Source organism: Euprymna scolopes, chromosome 5 (assembly GCF_053919585.1).
Source record: "Euprymna scolopes isolate OS-2025 chromosome 5, ASM5391958v1, whole genome shotgun sequence".
In the NCBI taxonomy this organism is placed as follows: domain Eukaryota; kingdom Metazoa; phylum Mollusca; class Cephalopoda; order Sepiida; family Sepiolidae; genus Euprymna; species Euprymna scolopes.
The window spans coordinates 135,583,797-135,601,339 of record NC_136486.1 but is presented as its reverse complement, the minus strand read 5'-3'; the positions used below and the strand labels follow the sequence as shown (position 1 = coordinate 135,601,339).

The window sequence follows — 17,543 nt, the reverse complement described above, 5'->3', positions numbered from 1 at the left end:
TTATAATTTTGGAAGGAATACTGAGTATGTTACGTAAAAGCACCAGAAAACTCTTTGGAAAGTTGAAAGAATGAACATATTCCAAATCTATACAGTAAGGATTACATTATTCATATGTAATTTTTCAAAAAAGGATTTTTTATACTTTGAGATAAAACATTCAATACTCCTTCCAAAATTCTGACTTGAATTTATTAATTTCATTTTTCTTTCTTTGTGTGCGTGTCTATATATATATATATATATATATATATATATATATTCTTCAGAATAACATAATGCAATAGATCTACTGGTATAGAAATCCAGTGATCATTGGTCTTACCACATATTATTTCCCTTAATTCCCTTACTCTATGATATTTAAAAACTTTAAAAACTTTTAATTATGATTTTCTATGTTTATTGTATAATTAAGTATAAACCATTATAATATGTTTATTGTATAATTAAGTATAAACCATTATAATATTTGCTAATATTTTCTCCTCTGAGGAAATGGGTAGACATCAAAAACCTATAGGTTAAGGAGATATACTAATTGAAATGTATTCTTTGTAATGTAATAAAATTTCTAGATTTGAAATTTAACCATTTCACATCATAAAATTTAAATTGCTAAATTTTGATATTATTGTGGGGGAATCACCCTCCAATGGACTGTTTTATCCATTATATAAACCATAGACCTTTTGATCCCAGGTATAAATTAAACACCAGAGTGACCCTTGCCTGCTCGGTGACGTTTACTACTCTTTTCAGTTGTAACCTTTTTTTTACGTTGTTGTTCCAGTAATACATTGTTTAAACTCTATTCTGCTGTTCTGTTTTCTTTGTGGCTTATTGCAAGCCATAACACTGGTGACATAGGATTCGGAGAACGTACTCACGTCTAAAAACAGTGTTCTAAAAAACTAAACACTGACGACATTGGATTCAAGGAGAATACTAAAAAAAAAAAAAAAACGCAGATCATTACGGAAAAAAAAAATAGTTGAAAAGAAAAAAGTTTGTCACGACTTTCAAAGATAGCACTGTACTTTTGCAAAAATAAAAAGGTTCGTCACAACTTAGAAAGGTTAATTCTTATACTTTTGGAAAAAGAATTCGTCACTTGTGGTTTTCACTGCTAAAATCGGGTGTTATTTTTTTTTTTCTCTGGAGAAAAATATACACTTGATTTTTTTTTTCCTTTAGACAATGAACTTTTTATATATTTATGTTTTTTTCTGTTCGTTTTATTGTCTGGAGGAAGAAACAAGAAAGAATAATACGGTTTTATAAAATTCAGCGAATGTTTTGAAATTGCTGATGCTGACAAGGAAAAATGTACAAATTGAAAGTAGCGGTGGAACATTTGGCCAAGTTGCATATTGATGCTGCAAAGCGTCAGTCACAATCCAAAAAACACTGGACTGAACGTCAAATATGATTTGAGGAACAGCAAAAGGAATTGCAAAAACAATTAGCGGAATGTCAAATACGAACCGAGGAACAGCAAAAGAAAGTTCAAAAACAGTTAGCCGAACATCAATTAGAAGTTCAAAAACAGTTAGCTGAATGTCAATTACGAACAGAGGAATTGCTTTCAGAAATGGTTAAGAATAGTGCAAACGTGGAAAGTAATTCAGTATTTTCTCAGAATACAATATGGACCGCGATAGACAATTTTAAATACGAGGAAGAGGAAAAATCATTCCCAGCATATTTTCGGCGTTATGAAGATTTTTTTAATATTGACTGCAGCAACTGGTCTGATCAAAAGAAAACCAGAATTCTACTACGAAAATTGGAAACGGCTGAGCATCATAAATTTGTGGATTACATCTTGCCTCGGAAAACAGCAGATTTATCATTCACTGAGACGGTAAATTTGTTAACAGAACTTTTCTCGCCGAAAACGTATCTTTTCCATAAGCGTTGGAGATGCTTAAATATGGTAAAAGACGATAATGACGATTTTGCCACCTACGCAGCTGTAGTGAGCAAACACCGTGATGACTTTAAGTTGTCTGAACTAACAGCAGACAATTTTAAATGTCTTGTGTTTGTGCAAGGGTTAACCTCTGGAAAAGATGCGGAAATTAGGCGCAGTCCTTACAAAATTAGAAAATGAACCAAACTTAACACTTCAAAAATTGACTGAGGATTGTCAAAAAGTAGAAATTATAAAAAAAGATGCAAGAAATGTCGAAGCAGGCATCGCGAATATAAAAAAAGTAACTAAGAAAAAACTGTCGAAATGGCACACAGACACTAACCACCGAAACTCAGAAAAACTAAAAGCACCGAGCACTTGTTTCAGATGTGGTGGAATACATTGGGTAAGGGATTGCCCATTTTTAACAAAAAGATGCCATTTATGCAATAAGATCGGTCATAAAAGTTCGCACTGTAGGAAAACTCAGAATAGAAGCCGTGTACGTCAAACCAGAACTAAGGACGTCATAGATGAAAATCTACGCAAATATGTAACGGTTAACATTTTCGGCAAGGCTATTAAATTCCAATTAGACAGTGGATCAGATCTTTCAATAATAAATCTCAAAACGTGGAAAATATTACGAAAGCCGACTATGTTAAAAACTAACAGAACAACGACGGCCGTTAATGGTACAAAAATTCATTTTGAAGGTGAATTAATTACAAACATCACTTTACGGGGGAAAAACAAAATAACTAAGATTGTATGTGCTAAAAGATAGTGAGAACCTGTTTGGTTCTGACAGCATGGAGGAGTTTCGTCTCTGGGATCTTCCTATATCCACATTCTGCAAGAAAATACATACCCACCATACGCCCAGCAGAAACAGAGAAACTTATAACTTGTTTTAAAAAAGAATTCACAAATGTATTTACTCCTGGCCTGGGGAGATGTACAAAAATGGCCACAGATTTTAAGTTGAAACCTGACACACAACCGGTGTTTAAAAAGAAACGTAATGTCCCGTTCGCTTTCCTGAACAAAATAAATCAAGATAGATTAGATAGCATCGGTATACTAACTAAAATTGAATATAGTGAGTGGGCTGCTCTGGCAGTTTACATAAAGAAAAGGTCTGGGGAAATTTGCGTTTGTGCCGACTTCGCGACCGGACTCAACGGGTCCTTAGAAGATTTTCACTATCCATTACCTAGTCCAGAAGAAATGTTCACAAAATTTAATATCGGCAAGTTTTTTTTCTAAGATCGACCTAAGCAACGCTTACCTACAGATTCCGGTAAACGACAAAAGCGCTAACCTCCTCTGTATTACACTCATTGGGGTTTGTACAGATACGAAAGACTCGCGTTTGGTATCAAGGTGGCACCTGCAATATTCCAGCAAGTAATGGATACTATGCTGTCCGGCTTGGACACCGCAATCACATATCTTTATGATATTATCATAGTGAGCAAAAGCAGGGAGAAACATGAAAAACATATCAGACAAGTATTCAGTCAAATACAAGATTATGGATCAAAGCAGATAAATGCAAGTTCTTTTTACAAGCAATTAAATACCTGGGTCAAATAATCGATAAAGATGGCAGACGCCCAGACCCAGATAGGGCAACTGCTATTAAAGAAATGCCAGCACCAGTAAACATAACTCAATTGCAGGGTTTTTTAGGTTTAGCAAATTATTACCAGGGGTTCATCCCAAATATGCACAAATTGCGCGCACCACTTAATGAATTGCTGAAAAAGGATAAGGCTTGGTAGTGGGCAGAAGATTGCCAAATATCATTCCAAGAAATAAAAAGAATCCTGATTTAAAACTATTCCTAGCGCATTTCAACCCGCAGTTGGACATAATAGTAGCTAGCGACGCTAGTCAATATGGCATCAGGGCGTGCATGCTACATCGAATGCCAGATGGCTCGAAACAGCCTATTGCTTTCGCATCACGGACTCTCTTGCCAGTGGAAAAGAATTATTCTCAGATCGAGAAAGAGGCCCTAGGAATTATATTTGCAGTTTCAAAATTCCCACCGGTTCTTGTACGGAAGACATTTTTTTCTACAAACCGACCATAAGCCGTTGATATCCATTTTTGGATCAAAAAAAGGACTTCCAACATTCACTGTGAATTTTTTATTGGAATTGTTTGCTCGGTTTGGTGTTCTAGACTGTCTGGTTAATGACAACGCTACACAGTTCACCTCGACAGAGTTCAGAGAATTCTGTGAGACGTATCAAGTCAAGCATATTACGACACCCCAGTACCACGCCAAGAGCAACGGCCAGGCCGAACGCTTCGTCAATATGCTTAAAAGGGAATTAAAAAAAGTGTCTGGCACACCGACAGAAAAGGCCTTTCAGCAATTTCTGCAGGTTTACAGAATCACGAGAAATCCGAACAAACCAGATGCGGGATCCCCAGCAGAAATCATGTTTGGACGGAAAATAAAATCCGTATTTGATAAACTGCTACTCAAACACATAGTACACAACTGAACCACTACAATGCCAACGAAACTGTTTAACAGCGGAGATGATGTGTATTTTAGACATTTTAGAAATAACATTTCTTTTTGGGAACAGAGCACGATCTTACGAAGAATCGGCCATGTTACATACATCATTCAGGGCCCAAAGTTCCAACATAAGAGGCACCTGAACCAAATCAGGAAACGCTTCTACGAGGACCAAGAAGAACCACTGCAGGACGGCAGTGAGGCGATTGAAACTGTGAATGACTGTTTTGACATAGACCCTCCAAAAGGGATGTCAAAACCGAGACGCTCTGGCAGAAAAAGAAAGCGCACAGACCCTTTGGTTGTCTGCCCCAAAAGGAAGAAATACTGATTTTCACAACCGCGGAAATCAGCTTGGGAGGAGGGTGTTGTGGGGGAATCACTCTCCAAATGGACTGTTCTATCCATTATATAAACCATAGACCTTTTGATCCCAGGTGTGGATTAAACACCAGAGCGACCCTCGCCTGCTCAGTGACGTTTACTACTCTTTTCAGTTGTAACCTTTTTACGTTGTTGTTCCAGTAATACATTGTTTAAACTCTATTCTGTTGTTCTGTTTTCTTTGTGGCTTATTGCAAGCCATAACAGATATATATATATATATATATATCATTCAAACACTACCGTGTTTTAATATATGGTTAAGTGTCAATTTTAGTCATTTAGAACTGCTTTAAAGCTTCACGACTCACTCATTTCAAACAAATAGTTTACAGATCACCTTCTCAGCTATATTGTGAAAAATAATTTTTAATTTTCGTTCAGTAAAACAAAAGTTATGGTGAATTTTCTGGTGTTCAAAATCATAAAAATGTATAAGGAGGCGAACGACGCTTTTTATGAGCAACCACGTTGCTTTAGCGACTACTGTTGCTACTAATTCACTGCTGTCTCGAAAAGAGAAGTAACAGGTGAAACAGAGAGAATGAAAGCATGAAAGGGAGATAATTGGTGAGATTTTATTGAAAGCAGTCGTACATTGTTATTACATGTGTATTTATGAGGGCAAAAAAATAAGACTGAAATTAAACAAAGAACAAGTGAATTTATTGGAAGCCTGGAAAAATCATGGATTACTATAGAAAAATGCAAGCATGAATAGTAATATAGTTAAGCTTAAACATGGAAAAGTAAAGGACTAGTTGTTAAAACTGAAAAAGAAAAGGACAAGATATTCTAGTAAAAAGTATGATAAATTTATAACTTAAAATATTGCAGCATTAAGAATTTTTTAAAAAATTCAATTTATAACATTATATAATCAATTCTTAATGCTGCAATATTTTAAATTATAAATTTATAATATTTTTTACGAGAATATCTTGTCCTTTTCTTTTCCAGTTTTGACAACTAGTCCTTTACTTTACCATGTTTAAGCTTAACCATATTACTTTTCATGCTCACATTTTTCTATTGTAATATATATATTAGGTTGGTGCAAAAATAATGTTGTTTTTTGACGTTCAACTTAAAAAAACTCATAACTATTTTCATAATAAATTTTATTAATTGAAATAAGAACGATTAGAATCGACACATTTTTTTGTTAACGAGAAACAAGTTTATTTATCCCATTAGCATAGAAATCCGGAGTTGTGAAAACGATGAAGTCATTGAAGGCTGATTCAGCATCATCTTGGCTTTTGAAGCATTTTTCGCACAGGAAGTTGTTGAGATGATTGAAAAAGTGATAATCGGTGGGCAAGAGGTCCGGTGAATATGGTGGATGAGACAGAGTCTTGTTGCCCAATTCATTCAGCTTCTGCAGGGTCAGTTGAGTAACATATGGGTTGTCATGGAGAAGAATTGGTCTACGTTATAATTGAACTGTTGCATGTTAGTACAGTCAGGGAAGCTGGTAGCAAGAACGAATTCAAAAGTCTAACTGAGAGAAGCTATTAGAGTAGAAAGCTTTGTAGCATTTAGGACTTCAACACTGAAGAGTTGTGATTTTGTTGCTAAGCTGGTTTATCCAGCATGTACATTGAGGGGGCACAAGTGCAAGGAGTTCATCAGAGCACATTCCATTAAAATACTTGTAAAACAGGCCCAGGGATGCAACATTGCGGGGATGAGACAAGGGTTGGAGCCTAGTTGAAAAATTAGAACCTATTAGTTTGGAAACCCTTTTTTTGGACCCTATCCAAGAGGGAGAAACAGGTGAATCCACCAACCCAGATGTGGCAACAACACTGCATGCATGGGCGAATGATGGCCTTGTAGAAGTACAGGATAGTCTAAGGTGTGAGTAATTTTTCTGACATATAACCACAATTTTCATATGTTGTATTTGATTTTCTGTTCAATATATTTTGTTTTCATTAAATACCATAAATACTAAATACTTGTGTTTATCTTTCGGATCTTTACTGGTTCACAACAGATAGAGAGATGGATAGAGAGAGAGCTACAGAGAAGTGTTAAGAGAAAACTGTTATACTTTTGTCCCAGGCAATGCCGTGTAGCCCTGCTAGTTAAAAATAAAGGAAATATTTAGCTCACTATATTTGCTTGGTAAACTGTCCTCTTTTTGATTGTGCATTTCATCTGGCAAATAAACTTTATCTTCTAAGAAAAAAAAATATATACATGCTTTTGTTAGTCAATTCGTATGCGTATGGTTTTCTATATCTGAAATCAGATGTGAACAAAAACAGAATGGTGGTTGTTTTGAATTACACTTGCTTAAAAGAAAAAAACACAAGAAAATTTTTATGATGTACATACTAGTCATGAAACAAAGATGTCATATTCCAGAAATCAGTTAAATTGATCAAGTAGTTTTTTTTTGTTTTTTTTTTTAAATTAAAAAAAAATTAAATTTTATGAAGAAGCGAGGAGGAGGTCAGGAGAGGCCATATTGCTTAAATTTGCTAAAAATTCAAAAGACAACAATTCAATTCAACTACCGAGATTTTGTTTCTATTAAAAATAATTAAAAACTTTTTATTGCTAAAATTGTAAAATACCCTACTTGATCAGCTAACGTGATTTTTAGAATATGATATCTTTGTTCCCTGATGAGTACGTACATCATAAAGATTTTTCTGTATTTTTGTTAATCAAATGTAATTCTAAATAAAAACCAAACAGTGAAATGGCCCTGTCGGTGGGGCATTAGAATACACCGACTGCCCCCCTGCAGAGGGTAAAAGTCCCTCAATGGGGGTCCTGGATATGACCTTAAACTATATCCAGTGGTGAGGCCCTAGCTTGTGGGCTTTGGGGAGTGTGGAGCCACCCTTTAATTCCCATTTCTCCCAGGTCCACTCTGACCCAGAGTGGTAGTATCTGTTAGGGTTCCAACTATGGGTTAAATAGAAACCGACTTGAAAACAACAAATATATTCTATTAAAAATTTTTTCTTCAAAATCTTTGAATTCGGCATTAAATAACCCGAAAAGGGTTGATATGCCTTAAAACAAAAACAACCAACCAACCAACCAACCAACCAGTGAAATGTCGATCTACTGAACATAACGTCAGCAAGTCTTCAGATCATTCAGGCTTTTATGCATCAAAACGGCTGTCATATGATGACTTACCAAAGGGGAATCCATGAGTTATTATTTTATGTATTTACAATTAACATCACGAGTTAGAGACTTATCCTTTATTTGCAACCTGCAAACTCAATAGATGGGTGTCAACATAACCAGACAATTATTAATGTAACCTGTCATAACCACATTTTTCAATGTAGTCAATCAGGCATTGAAGGAGTTATTCATTTATTTCATCATTATTACATTATTTTATACAACTGAAACACTAATCTAATTGATCTAACGACCTTAAAACATGAAAATCAGATGTTTATAGTGTGACGTCAGAGCAAAGCGAACAGTCAATCTATCTACTTACTCTCTCTATATATATCTTGCTATCTCTCTCTTTCTTAAAAATCTAATAAACCAGATAACCCCGTCTCTCTGTGAATGATGTGGCGTGGCAGACACTTGGCTGAGGGAAATGGGACAGAGGTTGGGTGTGAATATCGCCGTAGCGGGCGGAAATACGTCATCATGGCAACCAGACAGTGAACATTCGTGGCGGAAACGCGAAGCACGAGGGATTTGAAAATAAGAAATAAACAGTTGGCGAAAAGAAGCGAGACAGCCCGGTATACAAACAGTCGCTCCGAGAATTGGACCTCATCGAAGATTGAGATTTGGATCAGTTAAACTGCGGATTATTAGTCAAATACAATCGTATTGTCGATTGAACCCAACATTTAATCTGGCTGAGATTTGAATTAATTAAATTGCGGATTATCATTCCAAATACAATCGTATTGTCGATTGAATTCTTCTTTGGAACTAAGATTCGAGGAAGAGATAAACTTTCGCCATCTCAAGTTTTTTCTTGGATATTGTGTTTGCGAACTTTTAATTCGTGTTTACCCTAACGGATAAAAACAGATAAGTTTGGCCCATCTCATGCCAATATCTTTTCCTTTCCACAATCTTTTATACATATTGTACTGTATTTTGCATGTTGCATACATCCGGCAAACATCCTCAAAAATACGTCTGTCTCACTCATTCTTTGTATCGGAACTTTTTCTTCATCCTTTGTATATAAAAATCTTTCTTGAATTCTAAATTTTTATTGAGTGTTCGTTTTGTCATTTTTGCTCTGTTGTTCCGTTCTCCTTATTGATATGTTTCGCTGGTTAATCCGACATCCGACGATTAACCGAAGATAATTATGAGATGTTGGATATAAAATAAAATAAATTCTTGTGTCGCGATCTGACTGCCAATCAATTTTGTTATCCATTAACCGGGCCGTGACAATAGTTATGCACATACCAAGTAGTCTATATTCTTCTCTCTCGCTTGAACTAACCATGACATGACATGGGTATAGAGGAAGAAAATAAAGTATGAACTTAAAAAAAACATTGATGAAAACATAACCGATTGTAAAAAGATATAACAATCGAATGTCCAGAAGAAGTAATGAAGAGAAGATAATAACAGTTTAATACTAGAAGGGATCTTTAAATCTAAAAAATGATATTTAAAATTTAAGTGTGACATCATCATCATCATCGATGTAATGTCTATTTTACGAGCTGACATGTGAGAACTGACTAGCTCAAAGTTATTTCAAATGTATGTATGACAGACCAAAGTAAATGCTATTTCAAATGTACATATGGCAGACTAAAGCAAATGCTATTTGAAATGTACGTATGACAGACTAAAGCAAATGCTATTTCAACTAAAATTATAACAGACTGTAGCAAATGCTATGGTCAGACGATTAATCGAAATTGGAATCATTAATCGTAAGAATCATGTATTTTTTTTTGGGGGGGGGGGATCGGTATCGCATCGTTAAAAAATACCTTAGATTTGCGATTCTTTCATTACGATTCTCTTATATTTTTAAGTTGAACTGTTTGTTTGAAGTGTGATTAATTCTCTCAAAAATTTATGAGAAAAACGTCATAGAACTTTTCATAAAATATTTAATATGATATACAAGAATTTTATTAGCTACTTTAAAAGTAATCTTTATTTATCTTAATGAGTTTCGAAATTTCTGTGAATTTTTTCTTTCTTTAATTCTTCGAATTAAAATTTTTTTTTTTTTACTTTTAGCTTAACTTGCTTTTATATTTCACCATTTCGTTTTTTAGTAATAAATGCTTCTCTACATTAAAAACCGACCTTGTGTCTAACTCAGCCCTCGTGGGGAGGCAAGTAAATAGGAAGTAATATGACGTCTGAAAAACGTTTTTCGACCTCCATAAAAGCATTGCAATACATTTAAACCCTGAAGAATTTCCGCCATGCGCACTTGTTGTTCTAAGTTAACTAGCCACTACTTGTGTTTCAAACTTAAAAAATAAAAAAGCGCTTTAAAATAGTAAAACACTAAAGCTTATTTCGTTTTGGAAGGGGGGTTTCAGGCGCCATTATTATCTCAAAGAACCTGCTATGTAAACACTTTGCAATATTTTTCAGTATATATCTAAAAAAAAATTCTTTACTATCAAATTTTGTTTCCCAATTTTTTGTCTGCTAAAATTTTAATCACGTGATTACAGTGTAGCATCAATAAAATAAACCATTTAGTCAAGTGCCGTTTGGATTTACCTGAATACGATATTAACAATCACTTTATTGGTACATATGCACTTATGTTACCAGGTTGGCGTGTGTTTTGTAATTATTCTGTACTTTCACCGAACAAATTCATAAACAAAAAAGATGTTGTAAAACTTGAATTTATATATATATATATATATATATATATATATATATATATATATATATATATATATATATATATAATCATTTTATTATATATATTTTGGAGGGGGGGGTGACTTAGCGAAATAAAGGACCGTTTGAATAAAGGCGAAAGTATAGAATAGTTACAATACACCTGCTAGTTCAGTAACATAAGTGCACGCAACTGAAAATAAAATTTTTTTTTTATAATTACAAATTTAAATCATGAATTTATTCAAATGATCCTTTATTTCGCTAAGTCAACCCCTCCCACTCCAAAAATATATATAATAAAATGATTATATATATATATATATATATATATATAAATTCAAGTTTTATGATATCTTTTTTGTTGGTGAATTTGTTAGGTGAAAGTACAGAATAATTACAAAACACCCGCCAGCCTGGTAACATAAGTGCAAATAAAGTGATTTTTAATATCGTATTCAGCTAAATCCATAACAAACGGCACTTGACAAAATGGTTTATTTTATTGACGCTACGGCGTAATCACGTGATTAAAATTTTAGCGGCCAAAAAATTGGGAGACAAAAAAGTCAAGAGTTCCCAATTTTTATTTAAAATTAACAAATTATTTCTAAAATATTTTGTTTATATATGTTTACATTTTGTTTTTAAGTAAAATTAAGAAATTAATTTTAAAAATATTGTTTATATCCATCTTCATTCAAAAGGGTTAGGGTTAGGATTTTTTGTAATGATTTTATCTGTTTTTTTTTTTTTTCTTTTTTGTTTTTGTTTTTTGAAGGGATAGATATTTTTTTTCGGAGTTTATGTAATTATTAACAGGAAAATTGGTGAAAGTCAAAATGGAATCCGCGCTATTTTTAAATATTATTTTCAAGTTTAATTAAAGTTTTACGATACCCTTTTCTTATTATTGTTTTTGTGTTCTTTTGTTATTTTTATTTATTTATTTTTGGCCGGATTTAACAAACAAACACAATGAAAGCAAAGCAAACAAAACAAACAAACAAAAAATTGGTGCTTATGCACTTATGTTACCATTATTATTATTATTTTTAATGGTTGAAGTGCATCGTCCAATCTTTGAAGAGTTTCTAATTGTTTTTTTAAAGGATAATTGGTGAAAGCCAAAATTAGCACTTGTGGCAATAAACAAAAAGCTTTACCTCTCATGGAATGTTTTTTTTTTTATTACATTTTCACCCCAAACAAGGCACATTGCCACTTTGGTGTAGGGGGCTACTATCAGGGGCAACAACTACTGGGGTACTATGTAGGGATTTGGCCAGCAAGATGTTGGTTCACGTTGCACTTGAACTTATGCATGTCAGTACAGTTGGGGAAACAGGGATCTGGAATGGAATTCCAAAGTCTAGCGGTTCTGGGGAAGAAACTACTGGAGTAGAAAGATCTTTTACATCTAGGGATCTCTACAGTGTGGGGGTGGGATTTTGCAGCCTGTCGGGTTTGTTGAGGGTGTTCACGTTGTGGGGGCACAAGTGCTTGAAGTTCGTCAGAGCATTCACCATTATAATACTTGTAGAACAGGCAGAGGGATGCAACGTTTCGTCGATGGGACAGAGGCTAAAGCTTAGATGCCAGTTCAGGGCCTATGAGATTTGCGACTCTCTTTTGAACCTTGTCAAGGAGCGAGAGACTAGTAGCCGATGCACCAGCCCAAATATGACAGCAATACTCCATACATGGGCGAATGCTTGCCTTATAGAGGTACAGGATACTTTCAGGTGTTAGTAGTTTTCTAGCACGGTAGTCTCTACTGTATCGTTATTTTCATGGAAAGTGTTCAACTGAGCTTCAATCTATGGTCCCCTCCTCGCCAAACTTTCGCAAGAAACACTCGTCTAGCTGAAATCACTATCAATAATTTCCCCACTCTTTATCCGTGCCTAAACCTAAATGTAGATTCCATGAACAAAGCTTCTTTCTTAGAACTGCACGCCTGTGGAATTGTCTTCTGTTTTCCTGCTTTCCAGCTGTCTATAATATGGTTGTCTTCAAGTCCAACATAAACAAATTTCTGATGAGCCATTCCACTTGTTAACAAATTTACCAAACTTCCATTTTTATCGATTACTATATTGCCCTTTTGACTGCTGTTCACTCTTTAAACCTTATCCTTGAGTGGCCTCTCGGCCTTGATAAGTGATGACGCCTATATAAAAAAACAAAAAAGAAAAGCAAATGCTATTTCTAATGTACTTATAACAGACTAAAGCAAATCCTATTTCAAATGTACAAATTACAATAAAGAAATGCTATTTTAAATATATGTCTGACAGACTAATGCAAATGCTATTTCAAGTATGAATATGACGGACTATAGCAAATGCTATTTCAAAAGTATGTATGACTGAATAAAGCAAATGTTATTTCAAATGTACATATGACAGACTAAAGCAAATCCTATTTCAAATGTATGTTTGACAGACTAAAGCAAATACTTTTTAAAATATAAATGTGACAGACTAAAGCTAATGCTATTTTAAATATATGTATGACAGTCTATAGCAAATGCTAGTTTAAATGACCTTTTGACAAACTAAAGCAAATGCTTCTTCAAATGTAATTATGACAGACTATTATTAATGCTATTTCAAATGTATGTATGACAGACTATAGCAAATACTATTTCAAATGTACATATGACAGACTGTAGCAAATGCTATTTCAAATATACATATGACAGACTAAAGCAAATGCTATTCTAAGTTTAAGTATGACAGACTATAGTAAATGCTATTTAAAATGTACATGTGACAGACTTAAGCAAATGCTATTTCAAATTTAGTATTACAAATAAAAGCAAATGTGATTTCAAGTATATATATGACAAGCTGTAACAAATGCTATTTCAAATGTATGACAGACTATAGTAAATACTATTTCAAATGTACTTATGAATAACTATTGTAAATGCTATTTCAAATGTATATATGACAGACTGTAGTAGGTGCTATTTCAAATGTATATATGACAGACTATTGTAAATACTCTTTCAAATGTATATATGACAGACTATAGTAAGTGCTATTTCAAATATTAGTATGCCAAACTATTGTAAATGCTCTTTCAAATGTATATATGACAGACTATTGTAAATGCTATTTACAATATATATATGAGAGACTATAGTAAGTGCTATTTCAAATATTATTATGACATAGTAAATAAAATTTAAATGCGATATTCGTTTTCAGCATTCCCGAAAACGTATAGAAGGTTTCATTTTAATGGTGATTGTTAAGGTGAAAATTAAGTAACAATTTATGAAAACGACTTTCAGGCAGCCCAAAAAACAATATATATCACTAGGTGGCTAGAAAGTGGGTGCTTATTTTACATTAAATTTATATAGAAAAGTGACCTCCACTTTTTGAAAAAGTAATTTTTTTTTTTATTTTTTTATTTTTTTTTTTTATTACATTTTCACCCCAAACAAGGCACATAGCGAGATGTTGGTTCACGTTGCACTTGAACTGATGCATGTCAGTACAGTTGGGGAAGCAGTGACCTGGAATGGAATTCCAAAGTCTAGCAGTTCTGGGGAAGAAACTACTGGAGTAGAAAGATCTTTTACATCTAGAGATCTCTACAGTGTGGGGGTGGGATTTTGCAGCTTGTCGGGTCTGTCGAGGGTGTTCACGTTGTGAGGACACAAGTGCTTACAGTTCGTGAGAGCATTCACCATTATAATACTTGTAGAACAGGCAGAGGGATGCAACGTTTCGCCGATGGGACAGAGGCTGAAGCTTAGATGCCAGTTTAGGGCCTATGAGATTTGCGACTCTCTTTTGAACCTTGTCAAGGAGCGAGAGACTAGTAGCCGATGCACCAGCCCAAATATGACAGCAATACTCCATACATGGGCGAATAGTGGCCTTATAGAGGTACAGGATACTTTCGGGTGTTAGAAGTTTTCTAGCACGGTAGAGAGAGCCCACCTTCCTCGCAGCGGCCCTGGCAATGCCCTCGATGTAATTGTTCCAACTCATGTTTCCTGTGAACGTTAGGCCAAGGAGCTTGAGAGACGTACTCTCAGATAAAGAGTCGTTGGCCATTGCTATAGGTGGTAGAGAAGGTTTCTTGTAATTATTGAATGAAACCAGTTTTGTCTTGGCGGCATTGAGCGTGACCATCCATTTTTGTCCCCATTCCATTACTGATTGGAGGTCATCCTCTAGTGTTTCTGCCATTACTTTAGATATATGTTCATTTGTTTTCCTGTCGTGCCTGCTATAGAGTGTGGTGTCATCAGCATATATACCCATCTCAGAGGCAATTTTGTCGGGGAGGTCATTTATGAATATCAGGAACAGCAGAGGTCCAAGGATAGATCCCTGGAGCACTCCCGCATTTATATCATATTGTTTAGATGTACGACCGTCGAGGACAACCTGGATTTTTCTCTTATCTAAGAAGAATTTAATTATGTTAAGTATTCTACCAATGATACCGTATGATCTAATCTTCCTGAGGAGACCCTCATGCCATACCCTGTCAAAAGCCTTAGATATATCTAGAGCTACCGCTCTGCCCTCTCCCACTTATCCAGTGAATGGTATATGCGTTCAGAGATTACAGTGAGGATGTCTGCCGTGGAACGGGCTTGTCTAAATCCATATTGTTGGTCGGTCAGAAGTTTAGCATCTGTAAGGTGCTGAACTAGAGCATGGTTAATTAAGGTCTCAAATATTTTGGCAAAAAGTGGGAGGAGGCTAATAGGGCGATAATTTAATTGCTTCATATCATGAAAACTATTTCTTTGCGCCATTTTTAAAGTATATATTCGTCTTCAGGATCCTTGAAAACCTATAAAAGTAGTCAATGTAAAGTTTTTTGGGGAGGTAGAAAGATTCTAGACATTGACCCTAATAATTACTAAAACTTGACAGACTGACAGACAAAGCCTTTCCAAAAGATACAGTGGTGCATGTAAAAAATCTGATTTTCTTGGAAAAATGTTTAAGGAAGGAAGAATTAAAACGTGAAAACTCAAATCTCCAAAAGTCGTGAAACTTATTAACTTTTATTTTATTGTCTGTGCATTTAACTGTGAAATGGGCAATAAATTTGTGTGGATATATTGATTGTAGCTAAATTTTACAGTGTATTCTTTGTTATCTTTTTCAATTGCCTTTCCATTTCACTTCAATTGAATATGCAGCCAAGAAACAGTTGCGCAACTCTTGTTGACCACACCCATCTAATGGCCGAAAAAGGCAAGTAACTCTGTCTCTGATCAGGCATAAACAGTTGCTACCATTATCGGCCTTTTTATTTGGTGATTGGTTCTTGGATGTGCGTTCAGGTTAACGCATTATAGATTATCCTTTCAAGCATACAAGTGCTTTTTTTTTAGTTGCCGTCATTTTGCCTTTGATGCACCTACTGCTCATATCCCCTCCCCACTCCCAGGTATTTATTACTGTTTAAAATCTGCATTTGATCCTGCTTTTTTATGTTGCATAATATATGATACACCCAAATACGAACATGTTTTTCTCTTTTCTTTTTTTTTTTTTTTTCAAGTGTACTTCCTAACATGTAACTATTTCAAAGGTGTAACTATTTCATATGTTATGTAACTGTTTCAAAGGTGAACTTGGATGTAATTTAACTTTCCAAAAACAAATTTATATCAATGATGGCCAGAGAACTGAAGATTCCGTTTTTAACAAAGAAAGCAAATACCCTGTAAGAAAAAGTAAATAACTTTTTGATGTAGAGTTGCTAATGGGATCGGTGATTAGAAAGTGTTCTTAGATCCTGTGACACCTTTACAATTTCCAGTGCATATTATCCAAATAGATGGGTGTTCTGCTATTGTAACATGGTCAAATTTGAAAAAAGAAAGTCATTGTAATACAATTGATAGTACCTTGAGAGAAGAACAAGGAGAATGCATGTAAGCAAAAAAAACAAACAAAACAATCTGATATGAGTTTTTGTGTACAGACTGTTCGTAAAAGGGATACGCTTTGTGATGCTGATTTAGGTTGAATAATATGGGGTTTTAAAGCATTCAGTCATTTCTTTTAAAAATAGGCACAGTTTTGAAAAGTACTTCAGATTTTTTTTTTTACTTTAGGCTCACCACTTATCAAGACTCAGAGGCCACTCAAGGATAACGGTTAATGAATGTTAGGTAGACGGTGATACAATACCGTGATCAGCAATAGCGGAACTTGGGTAGGTTTCAAATATTCAAGAGATGGCTTAACAAGAACTTATTTGTATGAAAAATAAGTGTGAATATTTCATTTGATAGTGAATTCTTCTTTACAATGTAAATATTTCATTATATAAATATGTATTTTTTTTCTTTAAATAGTTGTAATAATAATGTAACTATTTCTTTATTTTTGTATTTTGTCTAGGATTCTGCTTATGTTGATAATCCAGATGCCTTGAAAAATCCAAATTATACAGACAAAGCCTTAAATCGAAGGAAAACTGTTGGAAGTGACAACCCTTATATCAAGACCACAACAGAACAGACATCAGTCCATCAGTAAGTATCTAGTTTAGTTCTCATTTGATTTTTGTCGTGGTGAAAGTTGAAAATGAGCACACATAAATAAAACAAAGTCTAACTCTCAAATTGCATTTACAATCCTCCAAAACATGACACCAATTCTCCAAAAGTCTGGCTCTCAACTTGTATTAACAATCCTTCAAAACACAGTGATGCCAATTCTCAAGATTCTTACTTTCAAATTTTATTAACGATCCTCCAAAACATGACAATGCCAACTCTCAAAAGGTCTGATTCTTGAATTGTATTAGCAACCCTCCAAAACATTATGATAACTCTCAAAA

At 34.4% G+C, this 17,543-nt stretch overlaps 1 protein-coding gene across 2 annotated transcripts in view; it reads left to right on the top strand.

Annotated features, from left to right (window-relative positions):
* Window positions 1-17,543, top strand: part of LOC145276994 (uncharacterized) — a 111,262-nt gene that overhangs the window by 75,360 nt on the left and 18,359 nt on the right. For both annotated transcript variants that reach the window (XM_080128571.1, XM_080128572.1), the window contains exon 12: window positions 17,102-17,235. In XM_080128571.1, coding sequence (XP_079984697.1) covers window positions 17,102-17,235 — 134 coding nt within the window. The remainder of the gene's footprint in view (window positions 1-17,101; window positions 17,236-17,543) is intronic.